Source organism: Chiloscyllium punctatum, chromosome 2 (genome assembly GCF_047496795.1).
Source record: "Chiloscyllium punctatum isolate Juve2018m chromosome 2, sChiPun1.3, whole genome shotgun sequence".
Taxonomy (NCBI): Eukaryota; Metazoa; Chordata; class Chondrichthyes; order Orectolobiformes; family Hemiscylliidae; genus Chiloscyllium; species Chiloscyllium punctatum.
This window is the reverse complement of record NC_092740.1, coordinates 88,304,456-88,328,696: the sequence shown is the minus strand read 5'-3', so window position 1 is coordinate 88,328,696 and position 24,241 is coordinate 88,304,456. Positions and strand designations below refer to the sequence as shown.

Genomic DNA, 24,241 nt, shown 5'->3' with positions numbered 1-24,241 from the left:
ACAGGAATCCAAATGACTCCCACTCCATTTAGTCAGTCATTTGCTACTACTCCCCTACTATTATCAAATTAAACTTCCATTCACAAGTGCTTTCATAGCCATCCCCCGAAGCTAGATATATCACATCTACATTGTCTTAGGGAATCACGGAGTTAGGAAATAGTCTACATAATGGTTCCCCAGGATTAGGGCATTTACATTATCTCAGAGGATGATCTCATCCTACCATTGTACCTGCGGTAACATGTGACTGAGGGAGTGGCTGGGTTGTCTTGAGTGGCATGTGACTGAGGGGGTATCCAGAGTATTTGTGAGCATTACCAACTGACCAGTATAAAGGGGATGTGGGTTTTTTTTTGTTCGGGGCCTGTTTGACTCGACTTCGCACACCCATGAAGAGGGTCAAAGGGGTCACCTCGCTTGTACGCTTTAATAAACTTTAACTGTTTGCAGAAGTTGGTGTGTGTGAGAATTACATCTCGTGTGTGAAACTTCAGGAAAAGAGCCTAACATTCTCCTTGATTTAGTTTCTTCTCCCATATATCCACAATATTTCCAGCCCTAACTAGTACCCTGGCTAGGGATGAAGTAAAATACCATCATGGCATCCAGTGAAATTTAAAATCAACTAATAAACCTGGAATATACAGCTAGTCTGAATAATGCAGACCATGACAGCTATCAGTAATTGTAGGATAATCTTATTCAATGTTATTTAGTGCAGGAAATCTGCCTATTCGATTGTATGTGGTTGACTCTTAAAATGGCTTAGCAAGTCATCTCAGTTCAAGGGCAATTAGGGGTGGACAACAAATGCTGCCTCTGCCTGTGACATCTATATTCTATTAGAACACAAAAATGGGAAAAATTCCTCTATGCCTCCACACCCTCCACCAGAATCACCCAATACCTCTCCACTTCTTCCAGGTTGAACACTCAACCAATCCTCACCTCTTATCACACTTTTCCACTGGGCTGAACTTGAAGACCCTCACCTTTGGCTCCTTACTTCTTCCAAAAATCTGTTTCTATGAAAAGCTTCAGAAGCCCAAGCTATTTTTGCCTTTTATGAGGTAGTGGAACATTCTTTGCACTCATCCTACACTGATTTCCTTTCCTCCTCGATTTTTTTAATATACAAATCTTAAGTGGTGCCAAATCCCAAACTGCATCCCAAATTGAAAAAACACTTTCTTCCAGTTGCCAACCTTTCCTCCCCTTCACATGATCAATTCCAGATCTACAGCCTAAGTCTCCACTTCAGTGTCTAGTCTTAGGTCCAGACTCCATGCCAGCTACTTTGAATATACTTCTTCCCACTTCATCTGATGTAGGGATTCTGTTCCATTATTCCAATTTCTCCATCTCATCTATTTTGAAGACAGAAATATCTGGTAAAGCATACTGTAAATTTTTCCCTTAACTGAAAAAAAAAACCCTCCAGTGTGGTTGACAGGGTCTTTGACTGCATCTGCTTCAAAGTCTGCACTTGTAATCTTGCACCTTTTCTGGAAATAAGGATTCCCCTTGTATCATTCCCCACACAAGCCTCCACACACAAACTTATCATCGATCACCATTTCTACCACCTCCAAGCATTTCTGGCCTTGCACCACAACACTAATTTATTTCTCAGTCATCTGCAAAAGCTCTTCCTGTTCAACTTTTGTTCTTTTACCTTTTCCTTTCCTACTATGCAGTCACTAACATCTGACCAGAAATAGGAACTTAGTGATCAATACACTCAATCCACAAACAATACAGTATGCTTTACATTGTCTCCTGCAATTTGATTTCCTCAGTGACCAACTAATCAAGGGATCAAAAAAAAAGTATTGAGGTAGAGATCAAAGCATGGAGTAGGCTTGAGCAATCTATTCTGTCTCCAGACTACAGTGATGTGTTGTCATTCACAAATCCACTTATCTGTGCAATTTGTTCATTGTGGGTCCAGTGTTTACTTAACCACAATTTCCAGAAAAACTTAGGTCAAAAAAAAACATTAGCACCTAAATTAAATATGAAAAGGCTAAGACCTGGAAGGAATCCATGATATACTGCACTGTATTTTCTTGACTAGGAAGTACACACTGTATATGCATAGTCTGCCATGTTGCTTTCTGTAATATTTATACAACTTGGTGTTAAAATTAACAAGTCATGTTGGAAACTCTTAATTGTCACACTTTCCATTATTATATATTTCTTACTTTATTAGGTTTTATTTTCAGTAGCGAAACTGTATCTTGTACTAAATGTTTGGACAGGTGGCACTTATCTAATTGGCTTCAAAATGCATTCAACATTTGCACTATTTTCCTCCATGTATGACACCCTAACCTCCGTAGGGCACAGGTGTAACCAAGCCTATCATTTGATTTCTCTAATTCACTCTGACAACCTATACTGTTTCAATAACATTGGAAGATGGGAAACACCATCTAAATCTTTCAATTAAGCTTTTCACAGCCTTCCAGAATCAATACGAGTGAGCTGCAGTTCCATGTCCTAATTTTGCTATTACCATTTATCCTAGCTCCATTTTCTGCTTTCTGGTTTGTCCCATTATCAACTCCCTTTGTCATTTAATCTTACCTGCATTGAGTCTCACCTGCCTTCCAGATAATCATGAACCTGCCTTTTTGTACACACCTACATGTCACATAACACCCCTCTCCATCTACAACATTACCTCTATGTTAGTAGTTCTACAGAGTAATTGTTTATAAAACAACAAAAAAAAAGAAATCAGTCCTTCTCTCCAGGTGCACCAAAATGGAGAGCCTGAAGACCATACAGAGACTGTGCAATTCAAAAAAGGTGCCATGAGAAGCCCATGAAACGAGCAGACTTTTGAAAAATGAAATCCATCTGGTTCACCAAATTCTTCAGAGAAGGGAATTTCCAGTTCATACATAATTTGGCTCATCCAAACCCAGACCCATAGCAACTGTCTTCTGCAATCACATAGCATGCCACCATCATTTTCAAAAAAGATTTAAAAGAGTAAAATTACTTGGCATCAAACTAAGCATCAGGCAAGACAAAAGGTATATCCAGTTCAGTCAACTCTACAACCACTCCAGCTTTAGTCTGTTCATCTGAAATTGAAATATTTTCCTACAAACCTCCAGTCAAACAGCCTGTCAAAAATCAGACAGATTCCTATCTTACAGCCAACTCCCCATCACCATCGCTGGTATCCTCAATTTCAGAGTTGGTGGTAGTGGTATATGGGTATCTGCCCTGGGAGCCTTCAACCTGAATTCAAGCTCCCTGAAGCATGAAGAAAATAAAAACAAACATTAACTGCTGTTAGAAGTCTGCACTTCAGGCAACATCTAGTGAGACAGAAATAGAGTTAGAGTTAATGTAGAGTCAAAGATGAATCTTAGAAAGAGAAGACAAGGAAGTCTCCTCTTCCCTTTCGCAAATGTGGAATCAATACTCCCATGTTCAACACCATTTGGAAGAAGCATTGGAGATAACAGAACCAGAAATTTGCTCTGCAGGACCCCACCAAGAGTATGTTTGGATTTCATGGCTGGCTGAATAGGGAGGTTAAAGCTGCCAGACGGTGTTCTCTCACTATATGCCCAGATCCGAAAGGAATGAAAAGCTACTTAACCTCACATTATTCCAGCACAGCTGAGAGAAAATCAAGGATCAACATTTCGATCCAGAGCTAGTTGTGAAGAAGGTCATACTAGACTCTAAACATTAGCTCAGTTTCTCTCTGCACAGATAAGGCCAGACCAGAATTCTCCAGCGGTGTATGAGTGTTTCAGATTTCCAACATCTGCAGTATTTTGTCATTGTTCATGATGGTAATGGCACAAATGACCATCCCACACAAATGTCGGTCTTCATAATGAAAATACTTTATAGTTTATCATGGCCCTTACGAGTGCTGAAACTAGGAAACTTTTCAAGACAGATCTTACAGCTCATAAAATGGGCACCTAAGAGGTGCTGTGGACGAAAGTTGTACACCACCATAATCTAAACTTGTGCGTTAGCATATCCCTGACTCTATTATTACCATCAAGTCAAGGGATCAATTCTAATTCAGTGAAGAGTATAGAAGAGAGTTTGCCAGAAGCAAACAAGAAAATGGAGGTGTCAAAGAATCTGAAAACAGAGGACTACATGCCTGCAGAAAGAGTCCTTAGCAGAAATGGGACAACTCTGTTAAACTCCGATCCAAATGTTATCTTCAAGTAACAGAAATAGCAATAGCAACTTACTGTCAGCTTCAGTATCTGGATTACTTTATTAGATTTTTTTGTGCACCATTGGACTTCTCCATAGCTACAACCCACGTCCTTTTATATATAAATAAATAAATAAATAAATATTTGCAGCACAGAAAGCAGCAAGTTCCAGATTCCCAACCCTCAGAGAGAAAAAAAGTCCTCAACTCTTCTCCTAGCCTTCTACTTTTTACCTTAAGCCTATGATCCCTAGTTATTATCCACCTTATCGAATCTTATCCACCTCTATCAAGACCCCTCTCAACCTTCACTGCTCCAAGGAAAACAACACTAGCCTAATCAATCTTCCTCCAAGCTCAGACCCTCTAGTTCAGGCAGCATCCTGGTAAATCTTCTGTACAATCACATCCTGTCTATAACTGCACACAATTCTTTAGTTGTTACCTAACCAGCATTTTATAGGGTTTCAGAATACAAAAGGAGGGAGGTTATGCTATGCTTCAGCTAATATAGTTAAGAAAGCATAGGGGATATTTACCTATCTTACATGCCCTGTTACTTATAGAAATCTATCGCAACACATATCAAAGTCCAACTCATCTTCAGTAGTTTAGTGTCATAGTCAAAGTCAAATGTACAGCATGGAAAAAGACCCTTTGATCCAACTTGTCCATGCCGGCCAGATGGACCACCTCAACCTAGTCCCACCTGCCAGCACCCGGCCCATATCTTTCCAAACCTTCTTATTCATATTCCAATCCAGATGCCTTTTAAATGTTGCAATTGTACCAGCCTCCACCACTTCCTCTGGCAGCCCATTGCACACACGCACCACCCTCTGTGTGAAAAAGTTGCCCCTCTCTTATCTTTGTGGACAGCACGGTGGCTCAGTGGTTAGCACTGCCACCTCACAGCCCACCAGGAACCCGGGTTCAATTCCTGCCTCTGGTGACTGTCTATGTGGAGTTTGCACGTTCTCCCCTTGTCTGCATGGATTTCCTTCGGATGCTCTGGTTTCCTCCCACAATCCAAAGATGTTCAGGTTAGGTAATTTGGCTATGCTAAATTGCCCATAGTGTTAGGTGCATTTAGTCAGGGGTAAAAGTAGGATAGGGAAATGGGTCAGGGTGAGCTACTCTTTGGAGGGTCAGTGTGGACTTGTTGGGCTGAAGGGCCTGTTTCCACATGGTAGGGAAACTAATATAATCTTTCCCCTCTCACCCTAAACCTATGCCCTCTAGTTCTGGACTCCCCTGCCAGAAGGAAAAGGCCTTGTCTATTTACCTTATCCAGACCTCTATAAGGTCACCCTTCAGCCTCCGACGCTTCAGGGAAAACAGCCCCAGCCTATTCAACCTCTCCCTATAGCTCAAATCCTCCAACCCTGGCAACATCCTTGTAAATCTTTTCTGACCTATCATCCATATAATGTAACACATTGCCTTATTAGCCCACCACAACTCATACATTTACTTACAAGAATTTTTGATTTCCAAGTTTCAGCCGTTTTTAGTTAGGATCTGCAAACTTTAAAAGCAGCAGGAGATCTCCTAGATACAGGATTCACCTCTCTAGATTGGAAAACTGCACATGTCAATCCATTTTTAAGAAGGGGGGGGGGGAAAAAAAAGAGGAAAAGCAGGGAATTACAGACCAGTTAGCCTAACATCTGTGGTGGGGAAATTGTCCGAGTCTATAATTAAGGATTGGATGACTGAACAACTTAAATTATCATTCAACCAGGAAGAACTGGCATAGATTCATGACTTAGAAACCTCATTTGAATTTTTCAAAAAGGAACTAAGATAGTGGAGAGGGAATTGACTGTGGATGTTGTTTATATAGATTGCCAGAAAGCTTTTGATAAAGCCCTACGTAACAGACTGTTAACTGAGGTAGAAGTCCACAGAACTGAGGGAAAGCCACTGGCGTGGCTGGGAAATTGGTTAAGTGGCAGACTATATATTTTTAAAAAAAGGGATAATGGGTAGGTACTCAAACTGGCAAGATGTGACCAGTAGTGTCCCAAAAGGATCTGTACTAGGGCTTCAATTATTCACATTAACACCACCTTGGGTATTTGCATAGAAAGTCATATCCAAATTTGCAAATGACAAAAAGTTAGGCAACATTATAGATGACTGTAGAAAATTACAAAGGCATATTGATACATTTAAATCCATCTACCATAATTTAAGCAAGCTGAAGTTATCCATTTTGGACTGAAAAGGAAAGATCAGGATACTTTCTAGTTAGTATGAAGTTAAACATGCAGATGTCCAAAGAGACCTGGTATTCAGGTGCATTGACTTTTAAATTGTCACAAATAGGTGCATAAAATAATCACGAAAGATAATGGAATGCCGGCCTTTATACCTAGAGGACTGAAGTACTAAGATGTAGAAATTATGCTACAATTATACAAAACCCTGGTTGTGACATGGGGTAAATGCCCCCTGCTAATTTAAACCTGTAACACAGAAATAATTTAACCGATGTTGTAATCTGTTAAAAATCAAGGGGCAAGGAACTGTTCCCAAAAGTCACTATTAAAAAATAAAGTTGTTAATTTTTACTTTAAAAGTCTAACAAAGAATATTTAATTAACAACTATTTACAACTCCTTTCTGTAACCCATCTTTTACCTTCCCCTCTACAATACTAGTCAGATAAAATTCCCATTAAGATTTACTGCAAAATTCAAATTTCAGAACCAGCCAGCTGTCAAATCTTCTCATTGTATCTTCCTCTGCAGATTTGTTCTCCATGTCGGTGTCAATGTTTTTTCCTCCGTGCAAAATCCTTCTCTAGACACGTACATCTCAGAGTTCTCACTAGCAGCTCATATTTGTTGGTCTTTTGGCAGTTCTCCTCCAACTGTTTCCGGTTTTATACCCCAAAGCATCAGAGTGTTTCATTGGTGTTAATATTGTCAAAATACTAAATTCAAACTTGATTAGAGTTTGGTATTTTGGGGTATAATTTATACTGATTGGCCAAATTTGAATTTGTTTTTTGTCTCCAGGCAACCCATCTACTCTAGCTGTTTGGCCAAATATTACATTGCTACCTTGTTCAGAACACTTGGTGCAGTGTCAGATTGTTCTGCTAGCTGTTAACTCTCTTAAAAAGGTACAGTACCCCTTACACCTTCATAACACTGTTCCGACCCCAACTTGTAGTACTGACACCAGGTCTGGGCACTACTCCTTAGAAAGGATCTATTGGCCAACCAAGATATATAGTACAATTTAGGTTTACAACAATGATACGTGGACTCCAGGAGTTGCTATGAGGAGGCCTGTTTTTGAAAATTTAGAAGGTATAGGACCATAAGATATCGATATAGGAGCAGAATTAGACTATGTGACTCATGGTTTGCTCCATCATTCAATCGTGAACTGATATGTTTTGCAATCCCATTCTCTCTCCCCTTTGATTGGCATCGTCTCCACATCCCCACTATCCAGGCCTCCCAGTAATCTGTAAGTTTCAATCAGATCCCGCCCCTTCATTCTTCAGAAGTCCATTGAGTACAGACCAAGAGTCATTAACCACTCCTCATATGACAAGTCCTTCATCCCCAGGATCATTCTTGCAAACCTTCTCTGAACTCCCTCCAACACTAGCACATCCTGTCTCAGATACAGGGCTCAAAACTGCTCACAATATTTCAAATGCAGTCTGACTAGAGCCTTTTGCAGATGCATCCCTGCTCTTATATTCTTGCCCTCTTGAAAATGAATACTAACATTGCATTTGCCTTCCTAACTGCCAAGTGAACTGCTTGTTAACTTTAACAGAATCCTGAACTATGATTCCCAAGTCCCTTTCTGCTTCATATTTCCAAAGCCATTCCCAACTTGGAAAAGTAATCTATTCTTCCAAACACAGTGCATAATCTCTCATTTTCCCACATTGTATTCCATTTACCACTTCTTTGCCTACTGCCTGGGCCTGTCCAAGTCCTTCGGCAGCCTCCACTTCCTCAACATGACGTCTCCTTCCACCTATCTTTGTCATCTGCAAACCGTAACAACGCCCTCAATTCCTTTAACCAGAATGTTAATGTATAATATTAGGTTAAGGGGTGACCTGATTGAAGTCTTCAAGATACGACATAATAAATAAAGATAAACTATTTCCACTGTTTGAAAATTCTTGATCTAGGCAGCAGAGTCAATAGAGTTGTAGAAACAGAACCCTTTGGTCCAACCAGTCCATGTGAAACATAATCCCAAATGAAAAAATAGTCCCACCTACCTGCTCCCTCCAAACCTTTCCTATACATGTACCCATCCAAATGTCTTTTAAACATTCTAATTGTACCTGCATCCAACACTTCCTCAGGAAGTTCATTCCACATGCAAATCATCCTTTGTGTAAACAAATGTGCCTCATGTCTTTTTTAAAATCTCTCTTGTCTCACCCTAAAAAATATGCCACCATCCTAGAGAAAAGACAACTACCATTAACTGTCTATAGTTCTCATTTTATAAACTTCTATCAGGTCACCTCTCAACCTCCTAAGCTCAAGTGAAAAAGTCCCAGCCTTTCTTTATAACGCAAACCTTCCATACCTGGCATCATCCTGGTAAATCTCTTCTGACTCCATGCCAACTTGATTATATCCTATACCTGGATGACCAGAACTGGACATAGTATTCCAGAAGAGGCCTCAGCAATGTCCATTACAACCTCAACACAACATCCCATACTCCTGTACTCAAAGGAATGAGCAATGAAAGCAAGTTTGTCAAATGCTATTTTAACCACCCTTTTTACGTGATGCAAACTTCAAAGAATTATGTATCTGAACCCTAGGACACACTGTTCTACAACATTACCCAAGACTCTACCATTAATTGTGTAAGCCCTACCCTTGTTTGTTGCACGAAAATGCTATATCTTGCATTGATCCAGATTGAACTATCTGCCATTTTTCAGCCCACTGACCCATTTGATCAAGATCCTCTTGTAATCTTAGGAAACCTTCAATGTCTACTATGCCACCAATTTTGGTATCATCCACAAATTTACTAACGAGGGACAGACTGCCCATGAACAATGATAGGAAGTACTTCTATGCAAAAGGGTGGTAGATATTTGGAACTCTTCCAGTGAATGTAGAATCAGTTGTTAATGCAAAATCTGAGATAATATCATTTGCTTAGCAAAACTTACAACATATGAACCAAAGGCAGATATATGGAGTTAGATCAGCCATTATCTCATTGAATGATGGAAATGCTCAACGGGCTGAATAGCCCACTCCTGTTCTTGTGTTCTTAAATTCACTCACAACACAACTTTTGCACTAAAAGTTAAAAATCACAACACCAGGTTACAGTCCAACTGTATTTGGAAGCACTAGCTTTCGGAGTGCTGGTCCTTCATCAAGTGGTTGTGGAGTATAAGATCGTAAGACACAGAATTTATAGAAAACATTTACACAGTGTGATGTAACAAATTATATATTGAAAAAGACATACTTACAGAATTACATTGTATTTTGCTCAAATACTGCATGAATCCATGTCAGATTCTGTAAATCCCTTTTTTTAGATTGGGGCACAGACAGCCTCACACACGGCACCTCACACATTCAATGCATTATCTGGGCCAACATGGCACCTATTGCTCCAGTTCATTTGAGAATGCAACTTGAAGAAATTTCTGGGATTTACATATTAAAGAACTGAAACCAACAGTCATTCTAAGAAGATGAGAGACTTAAACAATCCAGATATTTTTCAATATATAATTCTAGTTACATCACATATAACCTTTGCTATAAATTCTGTGTCTTATGATCTTATTCTCCACAACCACCTGAAAAAGGAACAGCGCTCCAAAAGCTAGTGCTTCCGAATAAACCTGTTGGACAATAACCTGGTGTTGTGCGATTTTTAACTTTGTACACCCCAGTCCAATACCAGCACCTCCAAAATCAAAAAAAACCTTTGCACACCTGCCACATCCAGTTGTGAATTTCAGGGGACAAATAACAGAGGCTCCATCAACATCCTCGCATTAACAGGCAGCACAATCCAGCTTGCAAATGTTTGCAGTTAACATTTGCAACAAGCTTGAAGTATTGAGTCAGTAAATCATCTTGGCTCCTTCAGTACAAGTCAATCTGATTCACTTCACAAGGTATGAAGGAACAGCTAAATACACTGGATAAAAGTGTTTTATCAATGCTGAACACTTGTGCTCCAGAATTTACTACATTCCTGGTCAAGTTAGAAGCACATCTATCCAATAATGGGTAAAGCTGTCAGGTACATCCTGTGTTGAAAAAGTAACAAACTCCATTTGAGCCACTAACATCTTTTTGTCTATTTTCAAAAGACAGAATACAAAAAGACAAGTCACTGAATATATTTAAGATAGACTGATACATTTTTAAATTTTAAAAGGTATAAGTAATATAGGGAGAAAGCAGATCAGCGATGATCACATTAAGTGGCAGGGCAGGCACAAAAGTTCAAATGGCCCCCTCCTGCTGCTACTTCTGGGTTTCAACAAAAAGTATTGTCATAGGACTATTAAATGGTATTTAATGATCTATTTTATGTTTGCATAAAAGTTATAATGTGATCCTGACAAAAAAAAAAGTAGAGCTGAATTCTATGCACGGGGAAAGAAGGTTGATGGATGTCGTGGATGTCGATGTCTTCATTCCGGGACATCATTGTAAAGTTCCTCAAAATAGTGTCACAACCAAATTCAACTACACACTGGCCTTCACATCATAAACAATGGCTTTGATATATAATTGGAGCAAATTTCTACTCAATAGTGGGTGTCAACAAGCAGGCTGACAATTTAAATACATAAATGCAGAAACAGATGGCCAAGGGGTAGCATATAAATGAGAAACAGAACAAGCCAAAGAGAAGTATCCTTAATTGGTTTTAAAAAAAACCCACTGCATGTGATCCACTGGCTTTTCGCCAAGAAGCCGGAAAAGCGAGGTCGAAAGGAAAATATAAAAGTTCTTTTTGGAGCTTACTGCCAACGCACTCAAGAGCAGGGGTATGCATGAAATGTGTGTCTTTTAAACGTTTATACCGTTTTCCTAGAATTTATTAGGAGGATATCAAGTAATATTCATTTGGAAGACAGATTACAGTACCTACAAGTACTTCACTTTTAACCATTAAGCGGAATGGGAAATTAAACCAGAGAGAAATACTTCAGAAAAAAAGGCACAGAAAAATGACATCTGATTAGAATGAATCGCTTACTTCAGGAAATAACAAACGAGTAACACTTAATAACACACAATACAAATATTCGATGTTAAATCATAAAACAATCTCTATTCTTCTATCTGTAGGCAGTTGCTACTTATCAAAATCTATACAGCGTTAACGTTAGTAGTACAATTCATAAGAAGCGCTCTATTCCATTCATTTCTTGTGATGTGGACTTTTCGCCTACACGTACATCTGAAGCTCAAAACGAACTTCTATTCAATTCCCTGGCACCCCAAGCTCAGCGTTAAACGATTTAATCCTTAACACGAGTGACACAGTAACTCACCGGCAGTGGTAGCTTGGCAGGACCAGCCCCGAAGTTGATAATTTGCTTCCTGCCACTCTCCATTTCGGATCGTGTATATATGCCCGTATCTGAATATTTAAGTGTACCTATAAACGCCTGTGTCTTGATATTGAATTATACGCTGAAATCTATGGATATGTCTCTGCTTCACTGCGAACCCTTCACGGCATCGCTTGCTGCTCACTGGTTCATTTCACATAGCAATTGTAATCGCTTATTTCTAATTGGCTCTCCCATGGTTCATGTTGTATCCAATTGGCTGTTGGCTCCAGCACGCGCGGTCTGCGTGAGTGCTGCAGTTTGGTGCAAGAATGGCCCCGATTGCAGCAGACCGGCGGGTGAGTGACTGCGCTCACTCCTTCCTACACAGTCACTCAACTATCTCCCAATCTCCCAAATATGCTCAGATTATACCCTGGGGAAGATTAACAACGAATCTGTTAATCAAATATGCAAATAAACTCCTTACTGGAAACCTGACGCCCGAGAAAAAAAACTGGTTTTTGTTTATTCAGAGCTTTCATTCATGCCCTGTATTTTCGTTGTAATGAAATTATGCATATTTTTAGAGGGAGGGATGATTTGACTTTATGTTCCCCTGTAGTCGAAACGAATTGTGGAATACAATGTTTTGAATCGAGGTGTGTACATCAGCTGGAGCTTATAAACATGTTGGCTGTAAATAACATTTGACATCATCATGTTCCTTTCTCTTTTCTGCTTCCCACTGAGATTTCTGTAATTGCCATTCTAGACACTTCCGGCACACCGGTTGGCGGCTTCCATACAAAATTTGTGCATCTTGCATCACCCGACTCGGGTCTTTCGAAAGGTCTCAAACAAGCCTTGCCGTTCAATTACAAAAACAGGAATGCCGCAGATGCTAGAAATTTTTGAAAAATCAGGAAATTTTTCAAATACTCAGCTGGTCTCACAGCATCTGCAGAGACAGTTTACATCTTGTTGGTCAACTCTGTCACATGTTGTGGCTTAGAAGTCCCACTATAACTATGGCAGTCTCTGCCACATTTGCTGCAAAGAAGGACAAGGTAATGAGAAAATACTGGTCTGTACTTCAGAAACATAGAAACTAGGAGCAGAAACTGGGTGGCATGGTGGTACAGTGGTAGCACGATTGCGTCACAGTGCGCCAGAGACCTGGGTTCAACTCCTGCCTCAGAGGCGACTGACTGTGTGGAGTTTGCACATTCTCCCCATGTCTGTGTGGATTCCCTCCGGGTGCTCTGGTTCCCCCCGCCCCGAACTGATAGCCAGACTACTGCAACCACTAGGATTCATAACAGCACACAAACCAACAGCCAATCCCAGACAACAACTCACCAGAACGAAGGACCCAATACCCAGCATGAGCAAGACCAATGCAGTGTACAAAATCCCATGCAAGGACTGCACAAAACACTACATAGGGCAAACAGGAAGACAGCTAACGATCCGCATCCATGAACACCAACTAGCCACAAAACGACACGACCAGCTATCCTTAGTAGCCACACACAGATGATAAGCAACATGAATTCGACTGGGACAACACTACTATTATAGGACAAGCCAAACAGAGAACAGCCAGGGAATTCCTAGAGGCATGGCACTCATCCACAGATTCAATCAATAAGCACATCGACCTGGACCCAATATACCGACCACTGCAGCGGACAGCTGGAACTGACAACCGGAAGCGGCAGATTCAAACCACTACAAATACCGGAGGAAAGATCACAGAAGCACTTCACAGGAGGCTCCCAAGCACTGAGGATGTCACCTAGACAGGGGACGAAATGTCTGCAACACAAATTCCCAGCTCGGCGAACAGAACCACAACAGTGGAGTTACAGATTTGAGAATTTTAGAATTAGAACTAGAATTCCTGCAGTGTGGAAACAGTCCCTTCGGCCCAACAAGTCCACACCGACCCTCCAAAGAGTAACTCATCCAAACCCATTCCCCTATCCTATATTTGCGCCTGACTAATATATCTAACCTACACATCCTTATGGGCAATTTAGCATGGCCAATTGACCTAACCTGCACATCTTTGGATTGTGAGAGGAAACCGGAGCACCCAGAGGAAACCCACGCAGACACTGGGAGAATGTACAAACTCCACACAGTCGCCCAAGGCTGGAATTGAACTCGGAACCCTGGCGCTGTGAAGCAGCAGTGCTAACCACTGAGCCGCCCATTAAGAAAGTTACTGAAGGAATCAAACGCCGGGCAGCGCCCGGAGTTAACTGGTTGCGAACATGTGACCAGGCGCATGTCAAGGAAATCGAAGTAACTACTGAGCTAAAGCCAGTGCCTAAAGAGGACATTTGGCCCAAAGACCCATTTCCCTCTGATTAATGCACTTAACACCATGGGCAATTCAGCACGGCCAATCCACCCAACCTGCTCATATTTGGATTGTGGGAGGAAACCTACGCAGACAGGGGGAATATGTGCAAACTCCACACAGACAATTGCCTGAAGCAGGAATCAAACCCGGGTCCCCAGCGCTGTGAGGCAGTAGTGCTAACCATTGAGCCACTGTGCTGCATTGTCAGCCCCTAATCTGTAGATGATCACCAATGCATCCATATTTTCAGGGCCACTTCCTTTAGTATTCTGCAATGGAAATTATCAGGCCCTGGTGATCTATCAGCCTTTAACCCTTTGAATTTCCCCAGTACCATTTTCTTACTAATACCAATTTCCTTCCATTCCTCCCTATTGTTATGTCCTTAATTCCCAGCATTTCTGGGAAATTACTTGTATCCTCTTTTGTGAAGACTAACCAAAATATTTGGGATTCTTCTGCTGTCCCCCATTTCTGACTGCATGGGACCTATATTTATCTTTATTAATCATTTTCTCTTAACTCCAGAAGTTTTATAGTCAGTTTGTATGTTCCTTGGAAGTTTTCTAACATACTCTAGTCATCCCCCAGTTGATCAATTTTTTTTTGTTAAATTCTAAACTGCTCCCAGTCCTCTGGTTTATTGTTTTTTCTGACAAATTTATACATCTTACCTTTGGATCTAATATGATATTTTAATTTATTTCTAAGCCATCTTTCTTCTTTTATTTTTGTATCAGATAGGAACACTCGGATCTGAAGAAGGGTCACCAGACTCAAAACGTTAACTCTGCTTTCTCACCACAGATGCTGTCAGACCTGCTAAGTTTCTCGAGGCATTTATGTTTTTGTTTCAGATTTCCAGAATCTGCAGTTCTTTATTTTATTATTGGAATGTATATTTATTGTAATTCATGCATTTGTTCCTTAAATTATCCTATCCACTGCCAATGCTTTAGGAGTGTTCTCTAATCTTTTGTTGCCAACTCCTGCCTCATACCTGCAAAGATCCCTTTGTTTAAAATTTGGACCTTTCGGATTCGGATTCAACTTCTTCACTCTCTACACGAATGAACAATTCTATCATTTTAGGGTCATTGTTGTCCAGCAGATCAACAGGATTGTTAATTAATCCTTTCCCATTGCATAACTCAGTGTAAGACAGCCTGCTGTCTAGTTTTTTCCTCAAGTATTGGTCTAAAAAAATCACCTATACATTCCAGGAAATCCTTCTCCACAGTATTATTGCTGTTCTTAGATCCTCTTCAGGAACAGGTGAGCTCTCAGTTTCTCACATCTTCCAATATTCCTCTGAAATGTCACCCTCCAGAAGTCTCAACTTTTGATCGTTCTTGCCCCATTGTCTATTGCAATGTCTCCCGCATCCAAATGGACAAATACAGTCATAGAGTCATAGAGATGTACAGCATGGAAACAGACGCTTTGGTGCGAACTGGCCATGCCGACCAGATATCTCAACCCAATCTAGTCCCACCAGCCAGCACCCAGCCCATATCTGTCCAAGCCCTTCCTATTCATATATCTATCCAAATGCCTCTTAAATGTTGCAATTGTACCAGCCTCCACCACTTCCTCTGACAGCTCATTCCATACCCGTACCACACTCTTTGTGAAGAAGTTCCTCCTTAGGTGTCTTTTATATCTTTTCCCTCGCACCCTAAACCTATGCCCTCCAGTTCTGGACTTCCCGACCCCAGGGAAAAGACTTTTCCTATTTACCGTATGCATGCCCCTCATAATTTTGTAAACCTTTATAAGGCCACCCCTCAGCCTCTGACGCTCCAGGGAAAACAGCCCCAGCCTGTTCAGCCTCTCCCTATAGCTCAGATCCTCCAATCCTGGCAACATCCTTGTAAATCTTTTCTGAACCCTTTCAAGTTTCACAACATCTTTCTGATAGTAAGGAGACCAGAATTGCATGTAATATTTCAACAGTGGCCTAACCAATGTCCTGTACAGCCACAACATGACCTCCCAACTCCTGTACTCCATACTCTGACCAATAAAGGAAAGCATACCAAATGCCTTCTTCACTATCCTATCTACCTGCGACTCCACTTTCAAGGAGCTATGAATCTGCACTCTAAGGTCTCTTTGTTCAGCAACACTCCCATGGACCTTATCATTAAGTGTATAAGTCCTGCTAAGATTTGCTTTCCCAAAATGCAGCACCTCGCATTTATCTGAATTAAACTCCATCTGCCACTTCTCAGCCCATTGGCCCATCTGGTCAAGATCTTTTTGTAATCTGAGGTAACCCTCTTTGCTGTCCACTATACGTCCAATTTTGGTGTCATCTGCAAACTTACTAACTGTACCTCTTATGCTTGAATTCAAATTATTTATGTAAATGACAAAAAGTAGAGAGTCCAGCACTGATCCTTGTGGCACTCCACTGGTCACAGGCCTCCAGTCTGAAAAACAACCCTCCACCACCTCCCTCTGTCTTCTACCTTTGAGCCAGTTCTGTATCCAAATGGCCAGTTCTCCCTGTATTCCATGAGATTTAACCTTGCTAACCAGTCTCCCATGGGGAACCTTGTCGAACACCTTACTGAAGTCCATATAGATCACACCTACCGCTCTGCCCTCATCAATCCTCTTTGTTACTTCTTCAAAAAACTCAATCAAGTTTATGAGACATGATTTCCCATGTACAAAGCCATGTTGACGATTCCTAATCAGTCCTTCCCTTTCTAAATACATGTACATCCTGTCCCTCAGGATTCCCTCCAACAACTTGACCACCACCGAGGTCAGGCTCACTGGTCTATAGTTCTCTGGCTTGTCCTTACCACCTTTCTGAAACAGTGGCATCATTTTTGCCAACCTCCAGTCTTTCGGCACCTCACCTGTGACTATCGATGATACATATATCTTAGCAAGAGGCCCAGCAATCATTTCCCTAGCTTCCCACAGAGTTCTCGGGTACACCTGATCAGGTCCTGGGGATTTATCCACCTTTAACCATTTCAAGACTTCCACCTCTTCCTCCTCTGTAATCTGGACATTTTGTAAGATGTCACCATCTATTTCCCTACAGTCTATATCTTCCATATCCTTTTTCACAGTAAATACTGTTGCAAAATAATCATTTAGTATCTCTCCCATTATCTGCGGCTCCTCACAAAGGCCGCCTTGCTGATCTTTGAGTGGCCCTATTCTCTCCCTAGTTACCCTTTTGTCCTTATTGTATTTGTAAAAACCCCTTGGATTCTCCTTAATTCTATTTGCCAAAGCTATCTCATGTCCCCTTTTTGTCCTCCTGATTTCCCTCTTAAGTATACTCCTACTTCCTTTATACTCTTAGGATTCACTCGATCTATCCTGTCTATATCTTATGTATGCTTCCTTCTTTTTCTTAACCAAACCCTCAATTTCTTTAGTCATCCAGCATTCCCTATACCTACCAGCCTTTCCTTTCACCCTGACAGGAATATACTTTTTCTGGATTCTTATTATCTCATTTCTGAAGGCTTCCCATTTTCCAGCCGTCCCTTTATCTGCGAAATTCTGCCCCCAGTCAGCTTTTGAAAGTCCTTGCCTAATACCGTCAAAATTGGCCTTTCTCCAATTTAGAACTTCAACTTTTAGATCTGGTCTATCCTCTTCCATCGCTATTTTAATTATGGTCACTGGCCCCAAAGTGCTCCCCACTGACACCTCAGTCACCTGCCCTGCCTTATTTCCCAAGAGTAGGTCAAGTTTTGCACCTTCTCTAGTAGGTACTATGATGACATAAATCTAAGCTCTGTTCCATTACCTCCCAACAATATTGACATTCAAACACACAATCAACATTCTATTACTTTTTCAGTCTTTTATGTGGAAACTAGAAGCAGACTTTGCCAGTTAGTTCTTAAATCCTGTTGATCATGATCCTTAAATCTTACATTGATGTATGGATCATGAGTTTATGGCTCTCTGTGACCTAACTTCATCTATCTTCATAAAATCCATAAGAATTGTGGATGCTCTAAATCAGAAAATAACCCAGAAATTATTGAAACAGCTCAGCAGGTCTGGCAGCATCTGTGAAGAGACATCAAAGTTAACATTTCAGATCTGGTGACTCTTCCTCAAAAGTACTATTATAGAATCTTAGTTTTTTTATTATAAGATATAGGACCAGAAGTAGTGATTCAGCCAGTTGAGTCTGTTTCACAAATCAATGAGAGTGTGGATGATCTGATCCATTTTCCTGTCTTATCCCTTTACCCTTAATTCCCTTACTGATTAAAAAATCTGTCTGTTTCGCCCTTCCATATAGTTAACAACCCACCTCAACTAAAGAATTCAATAGATTGACCACTTTCTCAAAGAAAGAAATCCTCCTCATCTCTGTTTTAAAGGGTGAGATTGTGTCCAAGACACTCTGACATGGGAAACAAGCTCTCTGCATCTCTCTGCGGAATCGTCCCAAAATAATCTTTTACATTAAATAAGGTTTACTATAATTCTTCCAAACTCCAATGAGTACAGACCCAGGTTACTCGGGCCTCTGAAAAGAGATTTAATATTATTTTCTACAATATAAGCCAGCACTAACTGATTCCTGTGCCTGTGCAACTGTACATGGTTCCACACTATTTCCTACTATCATCCAGGTGAAGATGAAAAAAGGGATAAAACTGAAAAACTGGATGCAATATTTGATATCTTTGAAGTGAAAGACATTTGAAAGCTAGTAACAGCATATATTATTTTAAAGTGTTTCCAATGTTAATATTCTCAAATGTTGCACTAATCTCCAATGTTGTTTGCAATCTAAATATTATTTTGAATGACCGAGAACTTCCATGGATAACATTTAATCCATCTAATGAAAACATCTTACAACATTGTCCCTTTTAAAGCTAGCTCCACTATGAATAAATAAAACAATAATTGTATCCAGGCAAAGTTAGAGTGTGCTAAATGCAAATATAATAGTTGAATAGTCAAATTATTACAGGATTATTGATTATTGAAAGGTTTTTAAAATGTTTAGCATGTGTAAATAGGCATTGAAGGTTTTCACCAAGAAACAGATAGGAGTAGAAAGATTTCAGTTGCAAATTTAGGTACTGAGGTGGAAAAAAATAAAAAGCTCCAAATTTGTCCCCAAAAATTGTACTTAATTCGTAAGGTTTACAGAAGTACGTTACAAAATATTTAAACTTAAAATTTGCAGAATCTGCAATAACATTCAACTTGTCTCCAGACAACATTTTCTGTTATATGATATCTCATTACAATTGTAATACTCTTATTAGTATAGTAGATATTTCATATCAGGCATACAGTGCAATAGAAATAAACTTTTCTTCTTATACCAATGTTCCATCTTTTGAACCTTAATATTATTTCAATACTCACGAGTTTCAAAGCATACACGTATAGGGCATACAGTCAGAGGTGTTCTATATAATTTCCAGCACTTGATATACTGTGTCTAAAAGGTCTTGGATAGAAACGTTTCCCATTATGTCTCTGTGATAGTTTGCTCAAGCCTTTGTGTGCTCCTCAATATATAGTCATAGATCATGAAATATCCCAGTTTGCAACATTTAGTAAAGGGCAACTCTTTGTTTTGGAAAACCAACACATTTTGAACAGACCAAAGAGTACCTTTTACCAAGTTGATTGTCCTTGAACCACAGTTGGTTGATATCGATGTGCGATTTTGGAACAGCCTGTAGATTTTTAAGGAGCTTGATAGGGTAAATACTGAGAGAATATTTCCCCTCTTGGGAGAGTTTAGGGGGACCAGAGGGCATTGTCTCAGAATAAAGGGGCACCAAGTTCAAACTGAAATAAGCAAGAACTTATTGAGAGTTGTGAGTCTTTGGAACTGCTTGCAAAAGAGAGCTGTGGGGACAGAGTCCTTGTGTATATTTAAGGTTGAGGTCCCTTTTGGTCATGGCTGACCATGGGTTACATCTTCATTGTTCTGGTCTGGCTTTCTGCTTCCCTGAAGCAATGCCGCTTGTGAAACCAATGCTGGAGTGTCAGTCCCGGTCACAGATCATTGATAACATATTTAAGATTAAGATAGATAGATATATTCTTGATCAGTATCAAGGGTTATGGGGTTGGGCAGGAATGTGAGGAATGTCTGATCAGCCGTGATGGCAAAGGCAGACTCAAGGGGCTGAATGGCCTATTCCTGTTCCTATTATGGTCTTATCTGCGCCCTGTACAGAAACAATGAGAATTGTTGCACATGATCACCAGGTTCTTGCAAGAAGACGACCGTCATTTCCACATGTCTAGTATTTACCACAGCAACTCAGAATTTCACATTTTTAATGCACTCCCCAACCCATCTGAATCATATCCACATCTTTCAGGTAGTCTGACCAGATTGTGAAAAAGATAAAAGATTAGTCAACACAATTTCAAAGAAAACATTATTCCCTGAATTTATCTTGGTTCCCAGGGTTCATTTATAGCTATTGCAGATGCTAATCACACAGCAGAGGATCTGAGCAGAAGCCAGTGACACTCTCCATAAACAAGGAAGCTCTGATTAAGTGTGTCCACTGCCTGGAATTTTCATCCCTCTTCCTAATGGATTTGTCAAAATGGTCTATGCAAAACATAATTAGAACAGGGACAGAGGATAGCACTGACTGACTCCAGATTGGATCAGGAAGATTTTCAATTCCTATTCATTGATTGAAACTGTTATTCTAATGTTTCTTTTTCAATAGCTATATCCAATTACCTATTTCTTTTAATAAATCCCACTGTGGAGAGGAAATCCATCATGTACGTGTACCATATTCTGTTTGGGGTCTTCTCCTGGACTAGATGAGGCAGGGGTCCTCCCACATAAGCATTCGTATCCTTGAGTAGCATAAGGTTCTCTTATGGAACATGGGTCAAGGTGGACCACCGACTCTAGGGCAGAACACATTTAAAGATGGAAAACCTCTTGATGTTCACCTTGGTTGCTTCCAAACAGATAGTCAGAGACTCCAAATAAGTGTCATAGTTTTCCAACGTTTTGTCCTTTTTGAATTCCTCCATTTTTTTTTCTAATATCAGCAAACTCAATTTTACCTTCCATTTCCATCATTTAACCCTCTTTTTTTTCCCCTATAAGTGATAGTTGTCCAGTAGGATGCAGTTATCAGAGAAGAACATCAACTTGATCTCAACCATCTGACTGTCAACACAGGTGACAAACAGGAAGTTTATCCTGAAATAGACAGACTTGGTGTATCTATGTGATGCCTTTGAAGGAGGGTTGCTGAAAATATTGTACAACTTAGCATCTTTCAACATTTCAGCATCTGGACGTGGCATCCAGTTTTTGTTAGTCCTGTCTCTCTAACCTCATGACAGTGCAGTTAAAGTTGCCATCCAGAACAGCAGACCTGGATGTCCCATGTGCAGTGGAAGTGGCTGAAGAATAGCCAGTTCTTTGGTCACCCAAATTAACCAGAGACAAGCACTTTTGTACATTGCAGCTGTTAGGAGGAGGCTGATACTCGCCACCTCCTCAATATCAGTGACTGTGAAGTTACCTTTATGCTGCATAATACCTAGGCCAGAGGAATGTAACTTATTTAATTTCAACTGGATTGATTGCCCATGTATCAATTACAGTAATCAGTGCCTGCCTGTAGAATCTCAGGTGTTGTATCGTATACTTCTGCCAAAATATTAAAGCAGTTTTAACTTTGTCGAGTAAGCTCAGGTTGCAACATTATGCAGTAGATGTAATGATACACAATTGAATGAAAGTGCTCTTCACACCCATTTTTATATAGAATTACAGAGTGGAAAAAGGCCCTTTGGCCCAATAAGTCCACACCGACCCTCTGAAGTGTATCCACCCAGACCCATTCCCCTAATCTATTACTCTACATTTCCCCTGACCAATACCCCCAACCTACACATCTCTAAGCACTATGGACAATTTAGCATGGCCAATTCACCTAACCTGCACATCTTTGGACTGTGGGAAGAAACGGGAGCACCAGAGAAAACCCATACAGACACGAGGAGAATATGCAAACTTCATGCAGACAGTGGCCAAAGGTTGGAATCAAACCCGTGTCCTTAGCGCTGTGAGGCAGCAGTGCTAACCACTGAGCCACCGCACCATGATTGTTCCACTGCTGATGACCAAAGCTTAGCTGTAAAGGCCCCAAGATCAGGAATTTTCTCCCTACATCTCTCTACTTCTCAACCTCACTTTTCCTCCTTCAAGACATTCATAGAGTCATGTAGCACAGAAATACATTCTTCGGTCCAACAGGTCCATGCCGAACAGAATCGGAAACTAAACTAGTCCCACCTACCTGTTCCTGAAATTTATATAATTAATATTGTATTTTGATCTCTGATCTAATATCCCCTCTTGTGGCTGTATGTCATTTTGTGTTTTGGAATGCTTTATTACATTAAAAATATTATATAAACATAAGTCATTGATCCATGGTTACTTTAACAAAGCATTCAATAATGTTGGCTAAGCATGCCTTTTCCATTTGAAATTTGTATTGATTTCTCTTTTCATGATCTAACTACTTTTTTATGATCTAACTATTTATCCATTCCTTTAAGTAGAAGAAAGACCTTAGATTTCACATTCAGTATTGAAGCAACTGATAGTTGAAAAGTAACTTGCTGAGATAAGCCCAAAGATAAACTATCAATTATGCTTCAATATGAAATTAACTGCTGCCTTTTACAAATTCCAGCTTTGGCTAGATCCTGTTGGCTCTGCTTTTTAAGTGAATTACTTAAGATGGTAAAACTCTGCTCATATGAAATCTGGAAAAGTCTCTTTTGCCAACAAAGTCACTACTTCTACTACGATATTTAATTTTAGAAAATGGCGGTTCACATGACTTTATTACAAGTCATTCATAAAGCACATGTGGTAAATAAGCTAACCTCTGTTTGCAGCACTTATAATTTGAAACTGCCTTGTAGAAAGAAAAATCATTCTCTCATTAAGGAAGTAACAGTAATTCAATCAAGATTGCTAAAATTGAACATAATTACTACATTGCCCTGGTTGCTCTCTAAATGACCATGGAAATATTTTAAACAATCATTCTCTAAAAAAACTAAAGATCAAAGAGTCTCTTTTCCAGCAGATGCAAAGCCACATGAGATCACTAAATGATGCTCTGATTTTATTGGTGAACATACATTGACATTACAGAACTGTCGCAGGGCAGAAGGATGCTGTTCAGCCCCTCATGTCTGTGCTAGGCTCTCCAAATGAGCAGGTCACTCAGTGCCATTCACCTTCCTTCTCTCCATAAATCTTCACCTTCTTCCTTTTCAAATAACCATGTATTTCCTTTTGAATACCTTGAAGACAATATCTTTTGGCAAACCATACAAAGCTATTTATTTTAAAATAAAGTCTTTCATCACATCACTTTTTTTGCTTCCTTTATTAAGTACTTTAAATCTGTGCCCTCTTGTTCTCAGGGAAGGAGAAAGTGAGGACTGCAGATGCTGCAGATCAGAGTTGAAGAATGTGGTGCTGGAAAAGCACAGCAGGTGAGGCAGCAGCCAAGGAGCAGCAGAATCGATGTTTTGGGCATAGGCCTTTCATCAGGTTTCCTGATGAAGGGCTTATGCCCAAATGTCGATTCTCCTGCCCCTCAGATGCTGCCTGACCAACTTTGCTTTTCCAACACCACAATCTTCGACTCTTGTTCTTAATCCTTGCATGAATGAGAACATTTTCTTCACACTTACTCTGTCCAGGTCTCTCATGTTTTTGAATACGTTGATCAGATTGCCTCTAAGCCTCCTCTATTCCAAGGAAAACAATCCCAATCTTCAAGTCTTCAATCTATCTTTGTTACAGAAACTCCTCCTCTCTGGAACAGCTCTCATACACTACTTCTGAATGCTTTCCAATGAATTCACATTCTTCCTAAAGTGTGGAGCCCAGAACTGTTCACAGTACTCCAGGTGAGGCCAAGCCAATGTCTTAAACAGCCAATTACTCAGAATAAAACCAGAAGATTTTGTTTAAACAAAAAAAAACTTCAGTACACAAGTTAAAAATGTAAAACAATCTACACTCCACAATGATTACACTCTAACATCCAGGATTAAC

The 24,241-nt window shown here is 40.1% G+C and overlaps 1 protein-coding gene across 4 annotated transcripts in view; it reads right to left on the bottom strand.

Annotated features, from left to right (window-relative positions):
* Positions 1–24,241, bottom strand: part of LOC140486332 (phosphoserine aminotransferase-like) — a 168,693-nt gene that overhangs the window by 36,868 nt on the left and 107,584 nt on the right. Inside the window, exon 1 of one of the 4 annotated variants that reach the window (XM_072585345.1) lies at positions 11,766–11,984. The exons of the other annotated variants lie outside the window; for them this stretch is intronic. Coding sequence (XP_072441446.1) covers positions 11,766–11,828 — 63 coding nt within the window. The 5' untranslated portion in view covers positions 11,829–11,984. Of the gene's footprint in view, positions 1–11,765; positions 11,985–24,241 lie in introns of those variants that run through there. 4 annotated transcript variants of the gene reach the window in all.